The sequence below is a fragment of the Poromitra crassiceps genome (assembly GCF_964638095.1).
Source record: "Poromitra crassiceps genome assembly, chromosome: 22".
NCBI lineage: Eukaryota > Metazoa > Chordata > Actinopteri > Beryciformes > Melamphaidae > Poromitra > Poromitra crassiceps.
This window is the reverse complement of record NC_139647.1, coordinates 907597-929786: the sequence shown is the minus strand read 5'-3', so window position 1 is coordinate 929786 and position 22190 is coordinate 907597. Positions and strand designations below refer to the sequence as shown.

General features: G+C 44.7%; 1 protein-coding gene across 2 annotated transcripts; it reads left to right on the top strand.

The window, feature by feature from the left end:
• Positions 1 to 1997: 1997 nt before the first annotated feature.
• Positions 1998 to 21550, top strand: LOC310796543 (annexin A4-like). 2 transcript variants are annotated; one of them, XM_083658748.1, is made up of 15 exons: positions 1998 to 2120; positions 5461 to 5669; positions 6428 to 6516; positions 7193 to 7579; positions 8068 to 8155; positions 8447 to 8541; positions 10912 to 11025; positions 11629 to 11719; positions 12078 to 12157; positions 12734 to 12790; positions 12898 to 12991; positions 13447 to 13542; positions 18572 to 18630; positions 18727 to 18849; positions 20861 to 21550. In XM_083658748.1, exons 2-15 carry the CDS (start codon positions 5462 to 5464, stop codon positions 20918 to 20920), a joined length of 1641 nt encoding a protein of 546 aa, XP_083514874.1. In that variant the 5' UTR covers positions 1998 to 2120; position 5461; the 3' UTR covers positions 20921 to 21550. The 2 variants fall into 2 exon arrangements, with proteins under 2 accessions (XP_083514874.1, XP_083514875.1); XM_083658749.1 differs by having other exon boundaries at positions 1999 to 2120; positions 7340 to 7579.
• The last annotated feature ends 640 nt before the right edge of the window (positions 21551 to 22190 follow it).

The following is a 22190-nucleotide window of genomic DNA, read 5'->3' as shown; positions in this document are numbered from 1 at the left end:
GAAGAGGAGAGGAGGGGAGAAGAGGAGAGAAGGGGAGAAGAGGAGAAGAGGAGAGAGGGGAGAAGAGGAGAGGGGGAGAGAAGAGGAGGGGAGAGGAGGAGAGCGAGGCCAGCGGCACCACCCCGCTGGGCACAGTCACCCAGGCTAAGTGCCCCTCTGCTGGGCAGACACCCAGGGCAGCCACTCCCACCACCAGGCTGCCACCACCCGCCCTGCCCCTCACCCTGCCCGGGTCCCACACCCCTGCCCGAGACATCCCTCCAGAACCGCAACAGTAAGCTGACTATCAGTACGTTATTGCACGCATAGGCCTATCTTTACATTTAAACGTTTACATAGCAAAAATAAAAAATAGAAATAGAAGTAGGCTATGTCAGTGTTTTCCCCTGAATAGCTGAGAAAGTGGACACTGTCAATAGTTAGCACTGTGAAGCTGATACAATTCAGGTGGCGGTAATGCAACATTTAAGGATGCCAACCGCCATAAAACACAGAAGAAGAAGCTGAGAAAAAGCTATGATAGCACGAGCCACTCGGGGGGAGGAAGTCGGGGGGAAGGAAGTCCATATATGGTCCATCCGGTCATGGGGCACAGCGATTGGCTGGCTCAGATTCAAATCTGAGTCAGCCAATCGCGTTGTCCTGCGCTGTTTGGGACCGTGTATAAAAGGCCACCGCAGACCGGGGTGGTTGGGGGGAACCAGAGGAGAGGGGGAGAGGGGAGAGGAGGGGAGAACCAGAGGAGAGGAGGAGAGAAGAGGAGGGGAGAGGAGAGGGGGAGAAGAGGGGGGGAGAGGAGAGGGGAGGGGAGAGGGGGAGAGGAGAGGAGAGAGGGGGAGAAGAGGAGGGGAGAGGAGGAGATGAGGAGGGGAGAGGAGGAGAGGACAGGAGGGGAGAGGGGGAGAGGAGAGGAGGAGTGGACAGGAGGGGAGAGGAGGGGAGAAGAGGAGAGGGGGAGAGGAGGGGAGAGGGGGAGAGGAGAGGAGAGGGGGAGAAGAGGAGGGGAGAGAGGGAGAGGAGAAGAGGAGAGGAGGGGAGAAGAGGAGAGAAGGGGAGAAGAGGAGAGGGGGAGAGGAGAAGAGGAGAGGAGAAGAGGAGAGAGGGGAGAAGAGGAGAGGGGGAGAGAAGAGGAGGGGAGAGGAGGAGAGCGCGGCCAGCGGCACCACCCCGCTGGGCACAGTCACCCAGGCTAAGTGCCCCTCTGCTGGGCAGACACCCAGGGCAGCCACTCCCACCACCAGGCTGCCACCACCCGCCCTGCCCCTCACCCTGCCCGGGTCCCACACCCCTGCCCGAGACATCCCTCCAGAACCGCAACAGTAAGCTGACTATCAGTACGTTATTGCACGCATAGGCCTATCTTTACATTTAAACATTTACATAGCAAAAATAAAAAATAGAAATAGAAGTAGGCTATGTCAGTGTTTTCCCCTGAATAGCTGAGAAAGTGGACACTGTCAATAGTTAGCACTGTGAAGCTGATACAATTCAGGTGGCGGTAATGCAACATTTAAGGATGCCAACCGCCATAAAACACATAAGAAGAAGCTGAGAAAAAGGAAGTGCTGTGGGGTTGCAGCTGGTGAAAACCGTCTATACTATGAATTCAAATTGTTAGATTATTTGATTATGATGATTTTTGTCAGCCTTGGAGGTGGGTGGGTAAATTCTATTCCACAAATAAAAATGTGTTTTAACGGAGTTCAGCAGTTGGGTTTAACTGAGTGCAAACCTGACGCAATGCACTTTTGACATAATAGACCCCATTCATGACACAATGAATAGCCGTTGGGTCAGTCTTGTGAAATAGCCTAACGATCAGATGATGCTCTGTCACATTTTCCGGTATGTCATTGCGACCTGTAACCTACAGTAGGTATTCCCTGCCGGGTCAACCTAATTGTTTGATTGTGTCACATGGAAAGTGGCTGACTGTCCGTCACCCTTCTGACAGCACATGGGCGTGGTTCCACACATGGAAAATATGAGTCCCGCCCACAACTGAGAAGAGCCTGGTGACGCGAGGTTACCCACAACAGTTAAATACAGTCAAGAAGACTGCGGCGATTTCAAGTTACACATCCTCCAGGAAGAGATTCCCTCACTGCTAGCAGACGAAAGTAAGTGGCAAAAATCAAATAACTCGATTGGGGTTGGGATAGAATCATACAGAACTGACAAAATAAGACATTTGAGCAATACGCTACGTTACAACTTACCGTGTGGAGTTGTTTCGTTCGTAGTCTAACGTTACGTAAGATTATCTTCCCGAAGTTGTTGTTTAGCCTGTCACCGTTGCCTTGCTCGCACACCGTTTTAGCTACCAAAGGCTAGAACATGTCCAACTCTCATACACACCGCTGTTGAAAAAATCAGGAACGTTAACGTTAGGTTCCAGTGTCCGAGAAGGTCAAACCGTCAACAAGGGGTAAACAGACTTGGGACGTAGTTGTTGGCAACTGGACATTTTTGGATAGGCCTATTCAGGGCTAAATTGGATAGCGCCTCTGCCCTACGGCTAAAAGCAAAACCGTTTCATTTTCAATGCATTAGCTAGTCGAGCAGCCTTTATGTATGATCGAGACTAGCTGTTTAACATCATGTCGACATTTTGAACATGTTTTTCTTTGCATGTGGGAACTTTCTTCCGCCTAACACCGCCTTGTTGCGAGCTAGAAAAAGTAACGTTACACAGACAGACACGCCTATCGTGAGTTGAGAAACAATCAGGACATTCATACTAGGTTTCGCAGTCTCTGGCCGGAGGCCACTGATCCTGTTATAGAGATAAAAATATAGTTGTAACGTTAAATCAAAACTTCACCTTGCAAAATAAAAATAAAAGACACTTAGTGGAAAAAACAGGCACCGTCAAGACACCATCATGCTAATCAGTGGATCCAGCCAAGACCCAAAGCAGATTATCGGTTTGCATTGTGGGCTGTGGGCGTTATCTGTTTTAACTGTGACAGCTGCCATATTATGTCAAAGCCGCTGCTTGAGGTGTGTGGTGCACCATTAGGCCTAAAAGACAAAACCACACGTTTTCCCGATGGCTTAAAATGCTATCACAATGTCACTTTTTACTGTAACATTGTATCAGTGGCAGTGCCTCTTGTCTTTGATATGAACCGCAGGGCATATAGCTACACTGGGCCTGGGGACGCTGGGGACATGCAGGGATGTACCACCGAACAGGCCTACCGGGCCCAAAAGCTCAGGGGGCCAAAAGCTCAGGGGGCCCCATAACCCAGAGCCTCTTCACAGGGCGACCGCGTCTCTTGCCCAGGCCGGGGATTCAGTTGTCCAAGTCTAGATGAGGATAAAAACCCACCTATCTTGTCCCCGTACTTTGTATCTCTCTTCCACTCTTTTCCTCGTTATCTCTCTTATGATTAAAGTCCTAAATTCCCACATCGCCCTGCTGTAAATTACCCAAGTTTGATACATTTTTGAAACCTGTGCCGTTTCAATTTTTGGCCGACTGATGATGTCATCAGTGATGTCATAAGTGATGTCATCAGTGATGTCACTTGAGCAATATGAGGCAACTGATGATGTCATAGTCACATCACTGATGATGTCATCAGTGATGTCACAATGTATGACATGTGTGTATGACATCATCAGTGACACATGAGAGAGACTGAGGGAGAGTGGGAGAGGGAGAGAGACTGAGGAAGACGGAGAGGGACAGATTGCGCACGCGCCAATAGGGCGGGCGAGGCCACGCAGCGTCTGAGCTAGTGTGCCCGCGCCGCGGGCAAACCTAGTATAGACAAATGTGCACTGTAAAAAAAAAGTAACATTATTTCATACTTCAGTTGTTTTTATTTTGTCATATTTTAGGGCAGTGATATATATATATTGTTATCGCTGGGCTGACTGACACATGCACTGCTGCTTTCTACAGTAGATGTGATATTGGCATTGATTGATAAGGTGTTGCAGCTGTGGATGTGATGCATCTGAAATAATTTAAATGAAGGCTGTCAATTGTCTTTTGCTTTCGCTGCCCAGTTAGTGGTGTGAACTTCCTGTCACACTGAGTTGAACAGTGCAAGCGACAATCTTGTCGCAAATGTATTCTCACCTCAACTGGTGAAGTTATGACTCATTGTAGGTGACAACTGAAGACAACTCAAACTCCCACGATGTTTGACCATGTTGAAGACGTTTTTTCTTTTTTAAATCTGACCCCTTATCTCCCCACCACTTTCCAACACAAAGTGACGCACTTGGCATAACCAATAGGAAGGAAGACGTGTGCACATTCAGGATGCTGTGAAAGAACGGACTGAATAGAGAACTTCCCCCTCAGTTACCTCCTCAATTAAACACTGGCTGTGTATAGCTGCCTTGTGTACACAAGGATTTGAATGTAGATTATAGCATGAAATGTTGTCGGCTATTCATTGAATTTAAACGCTTCTGTTCTTCTGCCACATCTGAACTGACTGACCTCTGTATTCCATAAGGTAGCTCCTCTCACACTGTTGCTATTCAAACACAGCAACGCCTCTGTCACTTATTCCACAACCATAAAATGCAAAGCAGAGAAGGTCCGTGGAAGTCAGTGTATTTGACCATGGAACAAGTAGGCTTATTGGAATGTGGGCTTTTCATACAGTCATTATTCCAAATGAAAGATCCTCACCATCACCACCACCACCGCCCGTCTAAAAATGTCTGTGATCAAACCGTCCTGGAATGAGTTTAGCCTTCCGTGAGATTGCTATGCCCCATTGCTCCATTTTAAACACGGGCTGTGGTGTTGCAAACTCAGTTGCAAAGTTCAAAAGGGGAACAACCAACCAGTAAGATCAATTGAATAGGCTGTTGTATGTATTACTGTTGCTTTAGTATAACAATTAGCTGTTGGCAGGGTCCAAATTTAACTTTTTTGTCCACCGGCCAAATGGCTAGTGAATGTTCAAATTGTATTAGCCACTCAATAGATTACCATACCCTTGTTTTTTTGGCTGGTGGTGAGTGAAGCAAATCTACCAGCCACTTGCATATTTGACCAGCGTTTGGCTGCTGGCTGGTGCTAATTTCAAACCCTGGCTGTTGGATTACTGTGAGCCAGAGGGAGCTACATTTTTCACAGCAAAGTTAATGGAAAAATGCAACAGTTCTGGAAATTGAGATGGCTCTTGTCTTGGTTCTGCCCAGTAGGACTACTGTGAAAGACGAAGGAGGGACGTGTTGTTTACAGATGGGTGTGTTGTTGCTATGGCAACACATTCAAGTTTAAATAAAGGTGGCGTTTGTTTAAAGCCGTCTTCTCAAGAGTCTAGTCTATCTTGAATATCTCTTTGTCAACAACACTTCAGCAGTGGAACTGTTACATTCTTATTTATGTAGCCTATCTATGTAGGATGCACAACATAATTTAGTAATAGATCATATTTGACAGTGCAATGATTTGACAATAATTTGTTTTTTATTTTTTTTAAGCATGAGCTACCCTGGATACCCCCCTCAGGCAGGCGGCTACCCTCCACAGCCTGGGGCTTACCCTCAACAGCCTGGGACCTACCCACCCCAGCCTGGAGCGTACCCTCCCCAAGCAGGAGGCTACCCGCCTCAGGCAGGCGGATACCCTCCTCAGGCTGGTGGCTATCCTCCACAAGCTGGAGGAGGCTACCCACCTGCACCACCAGGAGGTAAAGCTCGATCACAACAATGTAATGAAATGTAGGCTACTTAAGGCCATGTTCAGACTAGGAGGCCAAATCTGATTTGTGAACTTTAATGACCTATTAATGATTCTATCCAGATTGGTTTTATGAGTCCGGACGCTCCAAGTCTGATTTGTGTCACTTGTCCCAAACCACATATGGAGGAGGTCTGGACACACAGATCCGACTTGAACACTTGCCCAAATCAGATTTGTGGCAGTGCGGACACACTCCCAAATCAGATTTGGGAAACCAAACAAGATAATGATGATGAATGACTTTAGCAGCAAATCGGATTTGCCTGTAGTGTGAACATGGCCTTATAATAGTCAGAGTAAAGAGTAAGTGAAACGTGTGTTGTTGTTAAGGACAAGGGACTCTGATGGACTCTTGTCCTCCTTAAGATCCAGAGGCATGGGTGAGTGAGTCATGTCCTGAATGTAGGCAGCAGAGATCACAAGCTTTATGTCCTGAATGTAGGCAGCAGAGATCACGAGCTTTAGATTGAACTGAGTGGAAGGTTTTCTCCGCTCAAAAAACACAAACATCAGCTGTTTGCCGAGAGAAGCAACTCACAGTCCTGTATTCACATAGTGCTCCATGTGTCCAGAGCTCTTTAAACCACCTACCTGTGTTAACTAATACTCTCCATTCCCCCAGGCATTTGATAGCACAATGCATCATTATTCTCTCCTCAACATTTCCTGCATAGTAAAGTGACATATCTGTGTTATCTGTTGCAGGCAGCTGGGGTGGCGGGCCTTCTGGTGGTTATCCCAGTCTTAGCAACTTACCCAACCCCGGATTCAACGCTGCCAGTCTTCCTGCCATGGTAAGTTTAGCATGAAAAACCACCTTCACCCTTCATGCCCAAAAATGACATGAAATGTTTCCAACCCAACATGATGCGTTGAATATTCCAGTTAGAATGACTTACACAGCCATAAATGGAATATCGCGTCCTTTTATTTAACGGTAAGACTTTTCCAAGACTGTATCTCGTCATCAAATCCTCAGCATTGCATCGCTCTCTTTGTCAACGTCGCTTTCCAGTTCTCTCGCATGAGTGGAATAATAATTTACTTGGTTAACTACTTTTATCCGTGCTTTTAAAACCTGACAGTCTGGCGTAACCTTCCTCTCTTTTACGCTTTTTAATTCAATTTCTGTGTCTTGTTTACGTTGCATTCTCGTGTCTGTAATCAGAGCTGAAAAGCTGAAACTTGCCTATTTTGTAATTTAGCTTGGTCACACTTTTGTTTGGATATATCCTTGTACAGTGGATAATTTGTAGAAGTTGAATACATTGGGAACATCACTTGTTTCTGTGCTCAGCTTACATTCAGGATAAAGGTTAGTTACTGGAACATTTGTTAATAGATAATAGGGAAATCCATAAAGGGGTCTGATCCAAAAAAGGTGTGACCAAATACTTTTGCTTGCATATGAATGGTAACATTCAGGACTCTGTGCACATATTATGGGATGCCAATCTTTCCCAACCACAGGCCACCCAGTTCTCTGCATCCATGGGAGGGTTTACTCCAAACCCGTCCATGTTCAACCAAGCCCCTGGGGGGTACCCGGGTGCCCCTCAGCCTGGCGGGTTTGGTGCCCCCTCCCCTAACCAACAGCCATATGGCCTGTACCCGCAGCCCCAAGGCCCAGGGATGGGCTACCCTGGTCAGCCAGCCCAGCCCATGCCTGGGTACCCTCGTGCACCGTCACCCAACCCGTCCATGCCTGGGTACCCTCGTGCACCGTCACCCAACCCGTCCATGCCTGGTTTTGGAGCAGCACCGGCACCTATGCCTGGGTACCCTCGTGCACCATCACCAAATCCATCCATGCCAAGCTACGGAGGAGGAGCCATGCCTATAGCTCCGGCAATCAATGTAAGTGACATATTTGAAAAGGGTGTTCATCTCTGCTATTTGTTGGCCTTTGCAATTAGTTAGTTAGTTAATGAATTAATGTTTCTTGTTGCACACACACGCACACGCACACACACACACACACACACACACACACACACACACACACACACACACACACGCCTCACCTCTGCTTTAGTTTAAGTTAGTTATAGTTTAAGTTAGTTAGTTATCCTTTATTTATCCCCTTGGGGAAATTCAGCCTCTGCATTTGACCCATCCTCTACTAGGAACCTTCCTAGAACTAGGAGCAGTGGGCAGCCACTGTGCAGCGCCCGGGGAATTTATTACATTGACATAATTTGCTAAATGTATAGATTTATCTTGGTGATTCACCAAAGAATAAATAGAAGTCAAATAGATTCATGCACTAAAAATCTAAAACTGCCTGACTCGCTTTGTTGGAATAACACCGTTGCACTACGGAAATGGCTCTATTGTTCTCTCAGAGAGGATTCAGGGGAACAATCAAGGATTTTCCTGGAGCTGATCCACTGAGAGATGTGGAGGTCCTGAGGAAGGCCATGAAGGGCTTTGGTGAGTGCTCGGAACACAACTGAAAACGCACACAAGTTAATCCGTGTTTGCTGTTTGTTAGGTCAAAGGTCAAAGCAGAATGAACTGTCTGTCTGCACTGACGTTGTCTAAGTGGGAACATTTGTTGTTTATACCTTTTCAGTTTGTAGGTCTGTGTAAGTGTATATATATATATATATATATATGGTATTTGGCTGTTAAGTATAAATAAACCACTTGCAACGGGAAATTAGGTCTTATTTTTGATCTATGAACCATATCATGTTTGATATTGTTGACTTCTCTGTGCAGGAACTGATGAACAAGCCATTATTGAGTTACTGGGGAGTCGGTCCAACAAGCAGCGTGTGCCTCTGCTCAGGTCCTACAAAACCGCCTATGGGAAGGTAACAATTATGCTGTCATTGAGATAGTATGTAGTAGAGAAAGTATGAAATGAGTTTGAAACCTGTGTGTGTGTGTGTGTGTGTGTGTGTGTGTGTGTGTGTGTGTGTGTGTGTGTGTGTGTGTGCATGTTTGTTTGTTTGTTTGTTTGTTTGTTTGTGCGTGTGTTCATGAGCTTGAGTCACCATGACCCGTTGGTGATCATATTTTTGTCACTTGGTCATATTGCATTCACATAACTTGTCCCCACAAGAACCGGACCACATAGGGGAGTGCTTCAGTCGCTCAGCCCGGAATTCTATTTTCATGACTGTCATTTGCTTCTGCAGAAACTGCAGACATTTTGAAACGGTGGACAATGTGCCTAGCTGTTATGAAGCCTGAAAGCCCCGCCTTCAGCAACCCCCCCCCCCCCCCCCCCCTTCCCTCCCACGAACCAAGCTGGCGCTGAAATGGCAGCCTCCTTGGTGTCGTGGTGTGGGTTGTCTTTGCTGGTAATCCTGTACATTTACAACAAATGTATTTGTATTGTATAATATTGAAGTGTGCCTTTATTACTCTTCAAATTAGTAATAATGTGAATTCTGAGTCTATTTCATTAAATGCTTTGTCCAATCCAAATTGCTGGCGCTGTTCAATGGCGACCCGGTTTTGCTCTCCGACTCTGAGAGGGAACCAAGCAGAATTTTGCTCGTGATACTTGTACCATGAAGTGACAATAAAGTTTATCTCATCTCATTTTTTTTAGGGTGAGTTAAAAATCATAATTGAAGCTGGAAATAAGATCCAGGTTGTAAAAAAAAACCGAATTCTCCTTTAATATAATTAACGTTAGCTCAGTGTCTTGTCTACGGCTCGAATAGCCACCAGCTGGTTAGCCGGAGAATTAGCTTGTTTGAGCAAACCTAGCCATGACTTATCAGTGAGGGCAAAGCACATACCTCTGTTCCAGCTCATGTATTGACCCCGGGCGGTGGTCGTCTCTCCCCGACATGGGTTGGTGCACTGGTGCCAGCGCGAGCGGGCAAGCCATCCCCTCAGCGCAGCTTGGCAAGACCGCGACAGCTCGGTCGATGGTCGATGATGCTGGTGTTGTGCGACTCCACAACGCGAAGAGGACGGTTACCTAAAGGCAACGCGACAGACGACTGACACACGTAACACACACTGAAGAATATCTACAGGGGTTCGGTTCACGGTTACACAGTCCATAGTTCATTATTTATGTCATTGTCTTTGGTTTGAGGTCCAGCTTAACTTGGAGTCCATGTGGCGTTCTGCCAAGCTCTCAAACGCTCACTCTCACTTCCTGCCGGGAATGACCCCTGTGCGGCGAGGCCGGCCCCGCCCTCAAGCCAGGCCCTCAGCCAATCATCCGCTCAAACATGTGACAAACATGACTACTAACCAATCCAACCGTGACAGTGTGTTATATTACACATATTCTAGGCCAGGGATACTCAACTTGCTTTGCCCGGGGACCACTTTTGCAAAATGACAGGAGGCCAGGGGCCAGTTAATTTTTTATTTTTTATTTTACTTTTTCAGAACATAAAGAAAACAAAACAAGAACAGGAAAAAAGAAAATAAAAGAAAAAACATATATACATACATTCGACATTACAATGTTACAAAATGGTGCTACCAGTCATAGAAAATGTGCTTACAAAACGATAAAAAAAAAAAAAAACTCAATTACCGCTTTTAGCCTGATCGAAATAGGTCAGGAACGGGTCCCAAATAACAAAAAATGTAGGGGCCAGTTAATAAACAAACATTAATATGCGTTTTTCTGTAGCGGATTGTAGGTTTTGGGGGTGTCAGCCGGGGGTTAGTCTGACAATTTTAAGCACACACAGGATAGTTAAATGGCCTGTAAGGATAGTTCGTTAGTTAGGTTGAGTTAGTTAAGTACATACAAGTGCCTGTGCGGCGAGTAGGTGGCGATATTTGACAATTTAGCAGGACCTCAGTCACACTTTATTTAACGTTAGTTTTCATTGTGAATTAGGAAATGGCCAGGGGGCCACTCTGCACCCTATCGTGGGCCGCATCTGGCCCCCGGGCCGCAAGTTGAGTATCACTGTTCTAGGCCCACCAAATCGGACCATTTTTCCTATTAGAAGAGAGTATTTTGCACTCTAAACTGGGGGGTGGGGAATACAAACACATGTGGCTGGCTCAGAGTGCATTACCAAGTGTATGAGGAGGACGACCAGACAACAGGTGCTGCTGCTGCCAGTAAAATGGAAGGGGGGTTGGATGTCCTCAGAGCTCATTATAGCTATGCCACAGAGCCTTTTGGAGCAAGTTTGTCACAGCAGCAGTTGAACATGGTTTTGAAGTATTCCCATTTGTGTTTCCTCTTCCAGGATCTGATTAAGGACCTGCATTCAGAACTGTCTGGGGACTTCAGGAAGCTGGTCATGGTCATGCTGAAGACCCCAGCTGAGCTTGATGCCTACGAGCTCAAAACCGCCATAAAGGTTAGCGCTCACCAAGAAAACCTGGCAACAATTTTCTGTGCATTAACATCTTTATATTCAATATAATTTATATATATATATTATTAGCTTACATATGAGAAATTATGTTATACGGCAGATAAAGAAGCATTAAAGCTTTTCTGTTGTACGTTTGCATGAACATTCACCCCAAATTAGGGATGTACAATATGGATTTTTTTTCCAGCCAAGACGATAACCGATAAATGCGTCTCATGGCCGCGATAACCGATAACAATTTCACATTTTTCGTATTGTGAAAAGAAATTCTTAACCTGTAGTTTATCAGAGATGCAATGATGATGTAATCTTCTCACACTTAACCAAAAACTGTAAACAGTGGACCAGTGATGTCATTCATGCACAACTGACATCACTGGTCCACAACTTGACTCAAATCAACCCTCACTAACTGTCAAACTAAATTAATGTCTGCAAAACTGGTTACACTTTTTGGATACATGTACTGTATGTGTGAGATTATGTGCAAAATAAATCAGCATTGTTTTGCGGTGGAGTGTCCTTTTTAAATAGGAACGTTTTTGGCTAATTTGGCTTGAGCTAATCTCCGTTTTGTCCTAACAGGGAGCTGGAACCGATGAAGCCTGCCTAATAGAGATCCTGTCTTCTCGCTCCAACGCGGAAATCAAGGAGATGAACCAGGTTTACAAAAGAGGTGAGACGCCCCCAGGCTAGAGTGCGACTACTGCTCTCCTTTATCACACTCTGTGCAATACCGCTGTGCAATAAGATTGTTATTACATTGGTGGACAAGCTCATTGTGTCTAGATTTGTGTACCAATGTGAAATAATTAGATGCAGATGCTAAATTGCATAATTATATAGATTCACATTGGTCATGATTTGGTAGTTTCTGCTAGACGTTTTGGTTTTGGTCGACCTTTTAAATATCAGAAATCGTCAGCTCAAGTCGTCCACTGCCGATATGATGAAGGCTCCTCCCCGACTGTAGCTAAATAAAAACAGTCTCTAAAATCTGCAATGAAATGTTATTTTCTATTGTGTCACTGCAGATTACAAGAAGTCTCTGGAGGATGCCATCAGTGGGGACACCTCAGGCCACTTCCGGAGGCTCCTGATCTCACTGGCCCAGGTACAGCTACAGCCACTGGTATAGTCTAGTAACTGATCTCACTGGCCCAGGTACAGCTACAGCCACTGGTATAGTCTAGTAACTGGGAGTTGACCGGCTACAATAAACTAGACTCTAGTTTATTTGATAGTCGGTCAACTCCTCTTGGATTAAGTCAGGAAATGGCAACCCTGTATAGCCGGGAAATTGCCGTCAAGTAACAGTGTTTGTTGGTAGGGGAGGTCCGGTCTAGGTCACAGGCCACGGCCAAACACAGAGTGCAAAGGGTGAATTTTACAAGTGTAAATGTGACTGGGGGGAGATGCCTTCCCCTTCGAAACTGATTTTATTGCAGTTATACTCTACCCGGTATTTGTGGAACAAAATCAGTGAAGTGAAAGTTCTGTCACAAAATGATTGTTACACGTATCCTTCTGCATTTGTGCAGGGTGTATGGAAATCCTGGAGCTGGGTATAGGGCATACTGTATACCTGCGTATCACATAGACTACACCACTGGTCACTTCCCTTATAGCTAACGTCTATTAGCAACTGCATACAGATCATGATTAGAAATATTGCTCTTTGTACTTTTAGGGTAATCGTGACGAGCGAGATCATGTGGACGTCTCTTTAGCCAAGCAAGATGCTCAGGTAAAGTCTGCTTCCTTCTCATGCATAATGACAGCATGACAATGTACCCGATTACCTTTTGACTGGAGAGATATTTAGTTGTGTACATATGGATGTTCTCTTTGTAGTCCCTCTATGCTGCTGGAGAGAACAAGGTGGGGACAGACGAGTCCAAGTTCAATGCTATTCTGTGTGCCAGGAGCAAGCCCCATCTCAGAGCAGGTACACAAACAAATACCGCTTATTAAAACGTCTCGGAGAAGAACTGTGTGAATCTGTCCACAAATTAGGGCTGCTCAATTAATCAGATTTTAATCTCAATTTCAATTTTGGATTCCCACAATTATGAAAACAAGACAATCGAGATGAAACGATTATTATTATGTTGATATTATTTATTTTAGTTAACCTATTTATTTATCTAAAAATAATACTTTTATTTTCATTTATTTCCTTGTTTTTCCCCTTAAATTATATTTAAAGTTCAAAGACATCCAGTATTAAAACGACAACAAATGCATGATATTGCCAAAGTCAATGAGTAATCACGTTAAATAATCATGATCTCAATATCAGTCAAAATAATTGTGATTATGATTTCTGCCATAATCGAGCAGCCCTACCACAAATACCAGTGCAAATACTACTTAGCTGAACATGTTTGTTTTTGTTTGTAGTGTTTCAGGAGTACCAGCAGATGTGTGGCAGGGATCTTGAGAAGAGTATCGACAGGGAGATGTCTGGGGACCTGGAGAGTGGCATGGTCGCAGTGGGTAAGAACTAGGGGTGGGACGGTTCACAAAATCCACGGTTCGGTTCGTTCACGGTTTTGTGGTCACGGTTTCCGGTTCGGTTCGGTTTACGTCGTCGTTTTTAATACCGTAGAAATACCATATCAACATGATATAAGGCCCAATAATCCACCATTTACAGTAAAAAAATCTATTATGTCTTATATAGTCATGTAAAAACTTAAAGAATGAGGCAGTCTGATATTTTATACATTATTGTGACAGTCTACTCTTAGGTTAAAGCTAGGTAAGATTCTGGCATGCAAGAGGGGAGACATTGCTGGTTTCAACATGTTTTTCATTTATTTGCCAAACAACGATATCTTTAACAAATGCTTATTTCACTGTCACTGAAATGGAGTGGAATTTTTGTGCATATTGTTGGGCACAAATACTGTGAACAACTGACTGAAATAAAAATCTAGATTTATCAATTGTGGTTCTATCTTATAAAATAAAAAGTAAAAATGGCTCTTAAAGCTCTGATCAATTTAGTGCACACAAAATAATTTAGAAAACTATTTTTATAACCACATTATACCAACATAAAGTGAAGCATAAGCTTTACCAACACTAGACTTCGTCTCCTTTGTTTTTAAAACCAACACAAATACAATGTCAACATGTTTCAACTCCCTGAAGTTCTTAATGGAAAGATCAGTTTTCCACTTGCTTCTGTCAGTGCTTCAGAGAGATGCTGGCTTGTATGTCTCTCATACAGGGGGCGGGTCTGTAAAACAGAGCTTTTCATCTCCCACTCTGAGGTAATGTGATGGACAGTTACAGTCAGGAAACTTTCTGTAGCCCTGGAGGTCCATCCATCGGTAGTAAGAGCTACACAGGCTGCGCCAGACAACTCTTTCACAAGTCCTCTTCTTGTCTCTTCATAAAGTGCGGGGATTACCGTGTTGGTAAAGTGTTTTCGGCAGGGGATGGTGTAGCGTGGCTCAAGCGCTTTTAACATACGCTGAAATCCCACACCCTCCACCACAGCATAAGGCTGCATATCTTTGGCTATGAAACACCCCAATGCTTTGGTTATGGCCTTTGCATTGTCGGACTTCTCATGCAAACGTTGTTTAAAAGCTTCGGGGAGTAGAAGTTGTTCCGTACCTCTCCTCTTTGTGCTGCCGATTGACACGCTAACGTGATGTCTCCGCATAATCAGCTAACATGTTGGAGGTGTTGCCAGCAGCGTAAACAAGACGTGTTGCACAGTGCTTGCACACAGTTGCACTTTTATCCACCACTTTCTTGCCGTCATCATAGGTCACACTAAATCCAAAGTGCTCCCATACTGCAGACCGATACAATCCCGCTGGTGCATCTTCTATCTCTGAGGTAACGTTAATATTGTTGTTTTCTCTGCTCGCCATCTTGACTGACTGATCGGCTAAACTTTTTCTTCTTCGTATGATAATTGGCGGTTTGCAACGGCTGCAACTGCATTCCGCCACCTTGTGGGCAGGAGTGTCCCTGCTACTACACTCCATTCATTTAAATGAAAAACAGAAAAAGTTGCGCATATGAACCGCGGCACACACGTGATCCGAACCGAACCAGTAGTACCGAACGGTTCGGGTTTTTTTCATGAACCGTCACACCCCTAGTAAGAACTCTGCACACACACATATACATACATACCTACATACAGTACATGGAGACCACACCTATACAGGTCTGGTCTCTGAAGAGCGACGCCCATATTTTTAAGTGCTAGCTGCATATTTACTACACTCGTCATATTTATGACAAGTGCAGACCAGGGGCGTATCTACGGGTGGGCCTGGGTAGGCACAGGCCCACCCACTTCTTGCCCTGGCCCACCCAATTTTTTTTTTTTTTTTTTTTTTTTAATTGGTTGTTTTCTAGAGGCAAACTTGCTGCTGCATTGCTAGCCAATGGTTTTGTTACTTTTGTAAAAACGCAGGGCACATCATCTCCAGAGTCTAATGCATGACAACTTCATGACATCTAGGAATTTTGTTCTCTCTGTGGATAAATAAACCAGAGGGCGTCTTGTTCAAACTTGAAGCAGCCTCAGTGTTGTTATTTTTTAAACTCACAGCAGTATATGGATCAGTGGTTCTAATTTCTGTATAAAGTAACAGTATACACACAAGTATAAGCATTCATGTATGCAACATTTGGCACCTATATGTAACCTTTTAAGGTTGAGATAATTGTATTATCATTATATGGTCCAAATATTTCAGTAAAGCACTTGAAACACTTGAAATATTCTTGCTTGGGTGGTATCATTCTACTTGAAATTATGGTCAAATGCATTATTTTTAGTAAAATAACACGTCAAATTTTTCGGGCGGCCGAGTGGGCCCGGCATTCGGCCGGGTATCTGCACCCCTTCCTATCCAGGCCCACCCTATTTGATCCAGGCCCACCTATAATTCAATTTCTGCATACGCCCCTGGTGCAGACGCTCGTCTGCACTTGTGTAGTGGAGGTGGGGACCCTTTAAATGTATTTTTATTTTCTTTACATTTTTTGGGGTGACATTGCTCAGGCAACCTCATATCAATACATTGTTGTGATTCATTCTTATTTAAGTTTGGCTGTTCTATCTAATGTGATATCTAATGTCATGGGATCATTGTTGAAAGTGAAAGCAGTAGGCCCTCTAAATGCGTAATCTTTTTTATTGTGTTTTTTCCCTTTTTTGCTGACATTGCTCAGGGTTATGGTACAGTAACCTGATTTTTAGATGTGTTTTGAATACATCCATTGGTATTTACAACCTTGGTTACATTTTGAGGTGGTGTGCACTGCAGTGTTTGTCATCGTGAAAGATTGTGTTATATTTCTCACAGGCTCCGCCCAGTAGCTAGCAATCCATTTTCTTAATCCTATCACGTAAGAGGTTTTGCATGCACGTCAGCCAATCAGGGTGAGACGTTGAATGACGAGAGCGCATAAAAGCAGCAGTTCCGCTGCACAACTCCATTTTTCTCGTGTCAGCTGCACACTAGATGGCAGCACAGCCTAGGATGGCTTCATCCCTGATGAAGGTAAGATATGCCGTGGCAGCCCGGATCTTCTGGAGCTCTACGGACCTTCATACCCTGTGCTTCCAGTGTCTCAGCTACAACCACGCTGCTGCTGCTGCCGGCGTCGTCAGCAAGCCTGCCTGCAGAAGCTGCGCTGCACATTTCCTGTTCCCCGTTGTCAACAGCGACGATGGCCTGGTGCTATGCCTCGAATGCTAGCACTCGAGGCCAGCTCATGGCTCACCCGCCCAGGCCAGCCCCAACATTGACGCTGCTAGCCTGGCCCCTGTTGCCCGGCTAGCTTCTTCTCCTCCCGCTTCTGATGAGGGGGACTTGCAGGGGGAAGCTGAGGATGATAATATCTCGTCCTCAACAGCCTTTCTCTAGCCGCCCACGTCACTCCCACATTGACGACGGACTTTGCAGTGTTTCCAGCGGCTTGAGGATCCGTCTCCCTCCCACTGGGCACTTCAGACTCTGTGACTATGCAGCGTTTACAGCAGCTTGAGGAAGAAAGCTCCCAGCTCTGTCATCATCTGCCGCTAAACACCTCCAGGCAGAAGGCGCCCTGCAACGAGTCGAGGAACATTTATTCCGGTTATTCTGGTCCTGCGTCACTTCGTCTTACTGATCCCGGGGAAGGATGTGCTTGTCAGGACCGACAACCACAACAGACAGGATAGAGTGAAGTCTGTGCCACAACAGACAGGATAGAGTGAAGTCTGTGCCACAACAGACAGGACAGAGTGAAGTCTGTGCCACAACAGACAGGATAGAGTGAAGTCTGTGCCACAACAGACAGGATAGAGTGAAGTCTGTACCACAACAGACAGGACAGAGTTAAGCCTGTGCCACAACAGACAGGATAGAGTGAAGTCTGTACCACAACAGACAGGACAGAGTGAAGTCTGTGCCACAACAGACAGGACAGAGTGAAGTCTGTGCCACAACAGACAGGATAGAGTGAAGTCTGTACCACAACAGACAGGACAGAGTGAAGTCTGTGCCACAACAGACAGGACAGAGTGAAGTCTGTGCTACAACAGACAGGACAGAGTGAAGTCTGTGCCACAACAGACAGGACAGAGTGAAGTCTGTGCCACAACAGACAGGACAGAGTGAAGTCTGTGCCACAACAGACAGGACAGAGTGAAGTCTGTGCCACAACAGACAGGACAGAGTGAAGTCTGTGCCACAACAGACAGGACAGAGTGAAGTCTGTGCCACAACAGACAGGACAGAGTGAAGTCTGTACCACAACAGACAGGATAGAGTGAAGTCTGTGCCACAACAGACAGGATAGAGTGAAGTCTGTGCCACAACAGACAGGATAGAGTGAAGTCTGCCACAACAGACAGGATAGAGTGAAGCCTGTGCCACAACAGACAGGATAGAGTGAAGTCTGTGCCACAACAGACAGGACAGAGTGAAGTCTGTACCACAACAGACAGGACAGAGTGAAGTCTGTACCACAACAGACAGGACAGAGTGAAGTCTGTACCACAACAGACAGGACAGAGTGAAGTCTGTGCCACAACAGACAGGACAGAGTGAAGTCTGTACCACAACAGACAGGATAGAGTGAAGCCTGTGCCACAACAGACAGGACAGAGTGAAGTCTGTACCACAACAGACAGGATAGAGTGAAGTCTGTGCCACAACAGACAGGACAGAGTGAAGTCTGTGCCTATGCTGGGGGCTGCCACATGACCGAAAAGTGGAGTTGTGCAACGGAACTGCTGCTTTTATCACCCTGATTGACTGACGTGCAAATTCAGTGCGCGATAGCTCTTACAAGGGTTACGCCTGTGATCATATAACTTGAGTTACAATACGTAACCTTCGTTCCATTTCATTTGACTGTACAAAATCTCATGTTTTTTCTTTTAGTTTGCTGACTGAACTTCATTCATTCCTCTGTTCCTCCGTCACACAAATGTGGTGCATGCATGGGTGTGTGTACTGTAGTTCTCATCGGTATTAAATCACTGTTTTCTCTGTTTCAGTTAAGTGTATTAAGAATACACCCGCCTTCTTTGCTGAGAGGCTCTACAAGTCCATGAGGGTGAGACAGATGGATAATAACTTTCTGTACATTACAAAATAATACTGCAGCAGTTTATTCAATATGTAATCCATGTGTCTTTGTGTTTGCTCTCAGGGAGCTGGGACCAAGGACAGCGCCCTGATCCGGATCATGGTCACCCGCTCTGAGGTTGACATGCTGGATATCCGCCAGGAATACGTGCGACACTACGGCAAGTCACTGTACACAGCCATCTCTGTAAGTATCTCCATCACGTACACGAGCTAAATAACCAGCGGACTGATTTATCAAACTGTGCGTAGGATCCGTGCTAAAAGTATGACTTATCGTGTTCTGTGACCGTCTCCTCGATCCGACACAATGTGGTCTCGCAGAGGTATCCCACGCAAAATGAGTGATCCGAAAAGAAAAATCACTAGAGGGCTCAGGCTTGGGGAGTAACGGATTACATGTCAAATGATTACATAATCGGATAAAAAAAAGATGTAATCAAGATTGCAGCTACATTTAGTAAAAATTGGGATTAGAAGCAGGATTACAATTTGATAGAGCACAGGAACGTGACGAAGCAATTCATGGTAATGAAACGGCAACATGTCCAATCAACACGAGGCTACTGCAGGTGGCGCTAGAGAGGGAAAATAAAGAGGATGTGCAGCAAATGCAACACAAGGAATTAGCAAACAGACTTTGCAGATTACAGAGACATTTTTGAATGACAGAAATCGGTTAAGAATTACGCACAGAATCCATGGTTAATCACCCTCCCTGCATGGGGGCAGTTGTGCACAGTGCCAGTGGAGAGGGGGGGCGGGGGGGGGGAGGCACAGAGTACAGTGACTGATACATAAGGTTTAAGGTTACGATGTTATAATACATGCGTACCACACCAGATTCTTTTTTGGCCTCCATCTTCAAATCAGACTTTTTTTTCTTTTCTGGCACCCTCCTCTCGGTCACACTTACTGCGTTCACCGCAGCAGCAACGTGTTGCCACTCTATATTTTCTTTTGTTTGTGACCCCGCTGCTGTGGCTACCAAACAGTCAATTCTTCTTGAGCTCCACCTCACCACAAGCACCTCGATTTTGGACTCTGAGAGGTTTATCTTCCTAGTAGTCACCATGATTCACTGTAAGGTTCAATTGATAATCAGGCTCATTTCTACATCATGCGATCATTTCATGTGGAGATTTGCATTGACCATTTATGGTTGGATTTTGGGCGGATCCACGTGCATAGAGACACTGCAGAGCGCGTCATCATTCAGAAACCATGCCCAAAACGGGGGGAAACAATGAGTGAGTGCACCAGCTTTCTACTGCGCCACAGCGCCGCTATAGCGGTTGGGAGGTGTATTACTATTATTACTACTATACTATTGCGGCGCTGTGGCGCAGTAGAAAGCCGGTGCCCTCGCGCTCGCGCCAATATGCAATACACCTCCCAACCGCTATAGCGGCGCTGTGGCGCAGTAGAAAGCCGGTGCACTCACTCATTCATTGCGGGACGAAGAAGTGAGGAGAAAAAGTCGGACATCTGGGATAAAATGCACGTTTAATAAACAATAAGGAATATACAAAGACCCGGCGATGCTTCCGTAGAGCTTCCTAACATCTGTGGCTTTGAGGGTGAGTACATTACATGTTGGATTTGAACGTTTATGGACACGTAAATCAGGGAAAACTAACCAGCAAACCAACCGGCGACCGGAAAAGGGGACTAGTATCCAAGACGCTGATGCAATGTAATGCAGTGTAATGTAATCAGCGTCTTGGTACAAGGCTAGGTCGGGTGTTGCACACAAAGATCATATATACGGAAGATGAACACTCCAACTTACTTCCTTGACAGCAACATCCACATTTTTCTTCTCGCCAATGCTCAATGGCTTCCTTGTTTTGCGCAGGTGTACAAAAAAAACTTTAACTGGCGATTTTTTTACATTTGTTGTCTGCGCAGCCCCACCACACAACAGCTTTTAGCTATGTTTAATTCAAGGAAAATGACGCTGGTGTGTGGAAGTGAACGGAGAGCTTTCCCCCGTGATGGGCGTGGCCTATTTCATGCAGTGTCTCTATCACAGCTGGACTGTGATTGATAACGGGGTAATTGCCTGCAGGTGCACACACGTACACTTTAGTATAGATCCTACGCAGGCAGTTGGCAGTTTGATAAATGAGGTCCCAGAGCACGATTGATGGGTGGGAGGGAGAATGAGGTTGCTGATGCTTGTGTTTTCTTGGCAGGGAGACACATCAGGAGACTATAAGAAACTGCTATTGAAGCTCTGTGGAGGCAGTGACTGAAAAGGAAGCAGAACATCTGCTACATCATTGAAATCTCCTACAAATATCAGTATATGACTGACCTACAGTATACACCACAATCGCATGCCGTACCACTGCTCTCAATGCAATGCTTATCTAGTAGTAAGAACTTCATATCATTTATGTTTTTCTATGTGCAAAAGAGTTTTATATTTTTTCACTTGTGATATCTGGAATATACATGCCCTAATAAGATTAGATTTGTAAGAGTACATTTGGATTTCAGAACTATATATTTTTAGAAGTATATCTGAGTTATGCCAATATGATTTCTAATGTAATGAGATTGTTTATCAGCCAATCAGTTAATTTTCTAATGCTCACCAATGCTGAATAAAACACGAGATGTCAGAATACCTAGCAGCTATTAAGTACCAAAGTTACAAAGTCAGATCATGTTTGCGTTTATTCTCTTTTACATTTTGTCTACACTTGCCTATTTTTTGTTCATCGTAGTTGTGCTGTATTCGCGGATGGCTTTCATTTTAATCTACATTTATTTGTGTATGCCAGTCAGTGTAACATAAAACCTCAAGTGTCACATTTCATAAATTGTTGGTGCTTTTGGTGTATTAGAAAATAAATATTGACAATCTATCTACATTGGAAGTGTTTCTGCTCCATCATTTGCAAAAAAAATATATAGAGAAAGACAACTCTTTATTTCAACAAACTACTTCTTATGAACAGGTGGCCATATTTAGACATATCCATCTTAAATTCATAGTACAGTAACCATAAGAGCAATAAAAAGGTTCTCATCATAAAGCATATATCATTGCCTGACAGTACAATATCCTTCATCATGACCGCTATGAAAATATTAGGTCTTGGTAGTGGATCCAAGTTGCCTGCAGAGGGCGGCAAAGCCTTTTTGTTATTTCCCAGTGAGGACACCATGAGTGAGAAATCTATATTTCAGGAAGCACAACTCATAACTGAAACTTTATACTTTAATATAAAAATTACTTGATTTGCAATTCAGTTCATGCATAAAAGCTAATCTGTAATGGACATGGTTCACCTGATTGCGCTAGATCAATGAGCATGAATATAGTTCAATATAAGATACATTTATTTAGGCCACATAACAAAAAAAATCTTCTTTATTCTCCTGCAGTGACTATATTAAGTGTCGCATTGCTGTACACACCCCATCAATATAGTCCCCAATGGGAAGAGATGGTTTGAGGGCTTTGGACAGAAATCTAGAGGTTGAAGAGTTTTTGGAAGATAATTTCAACAGCAA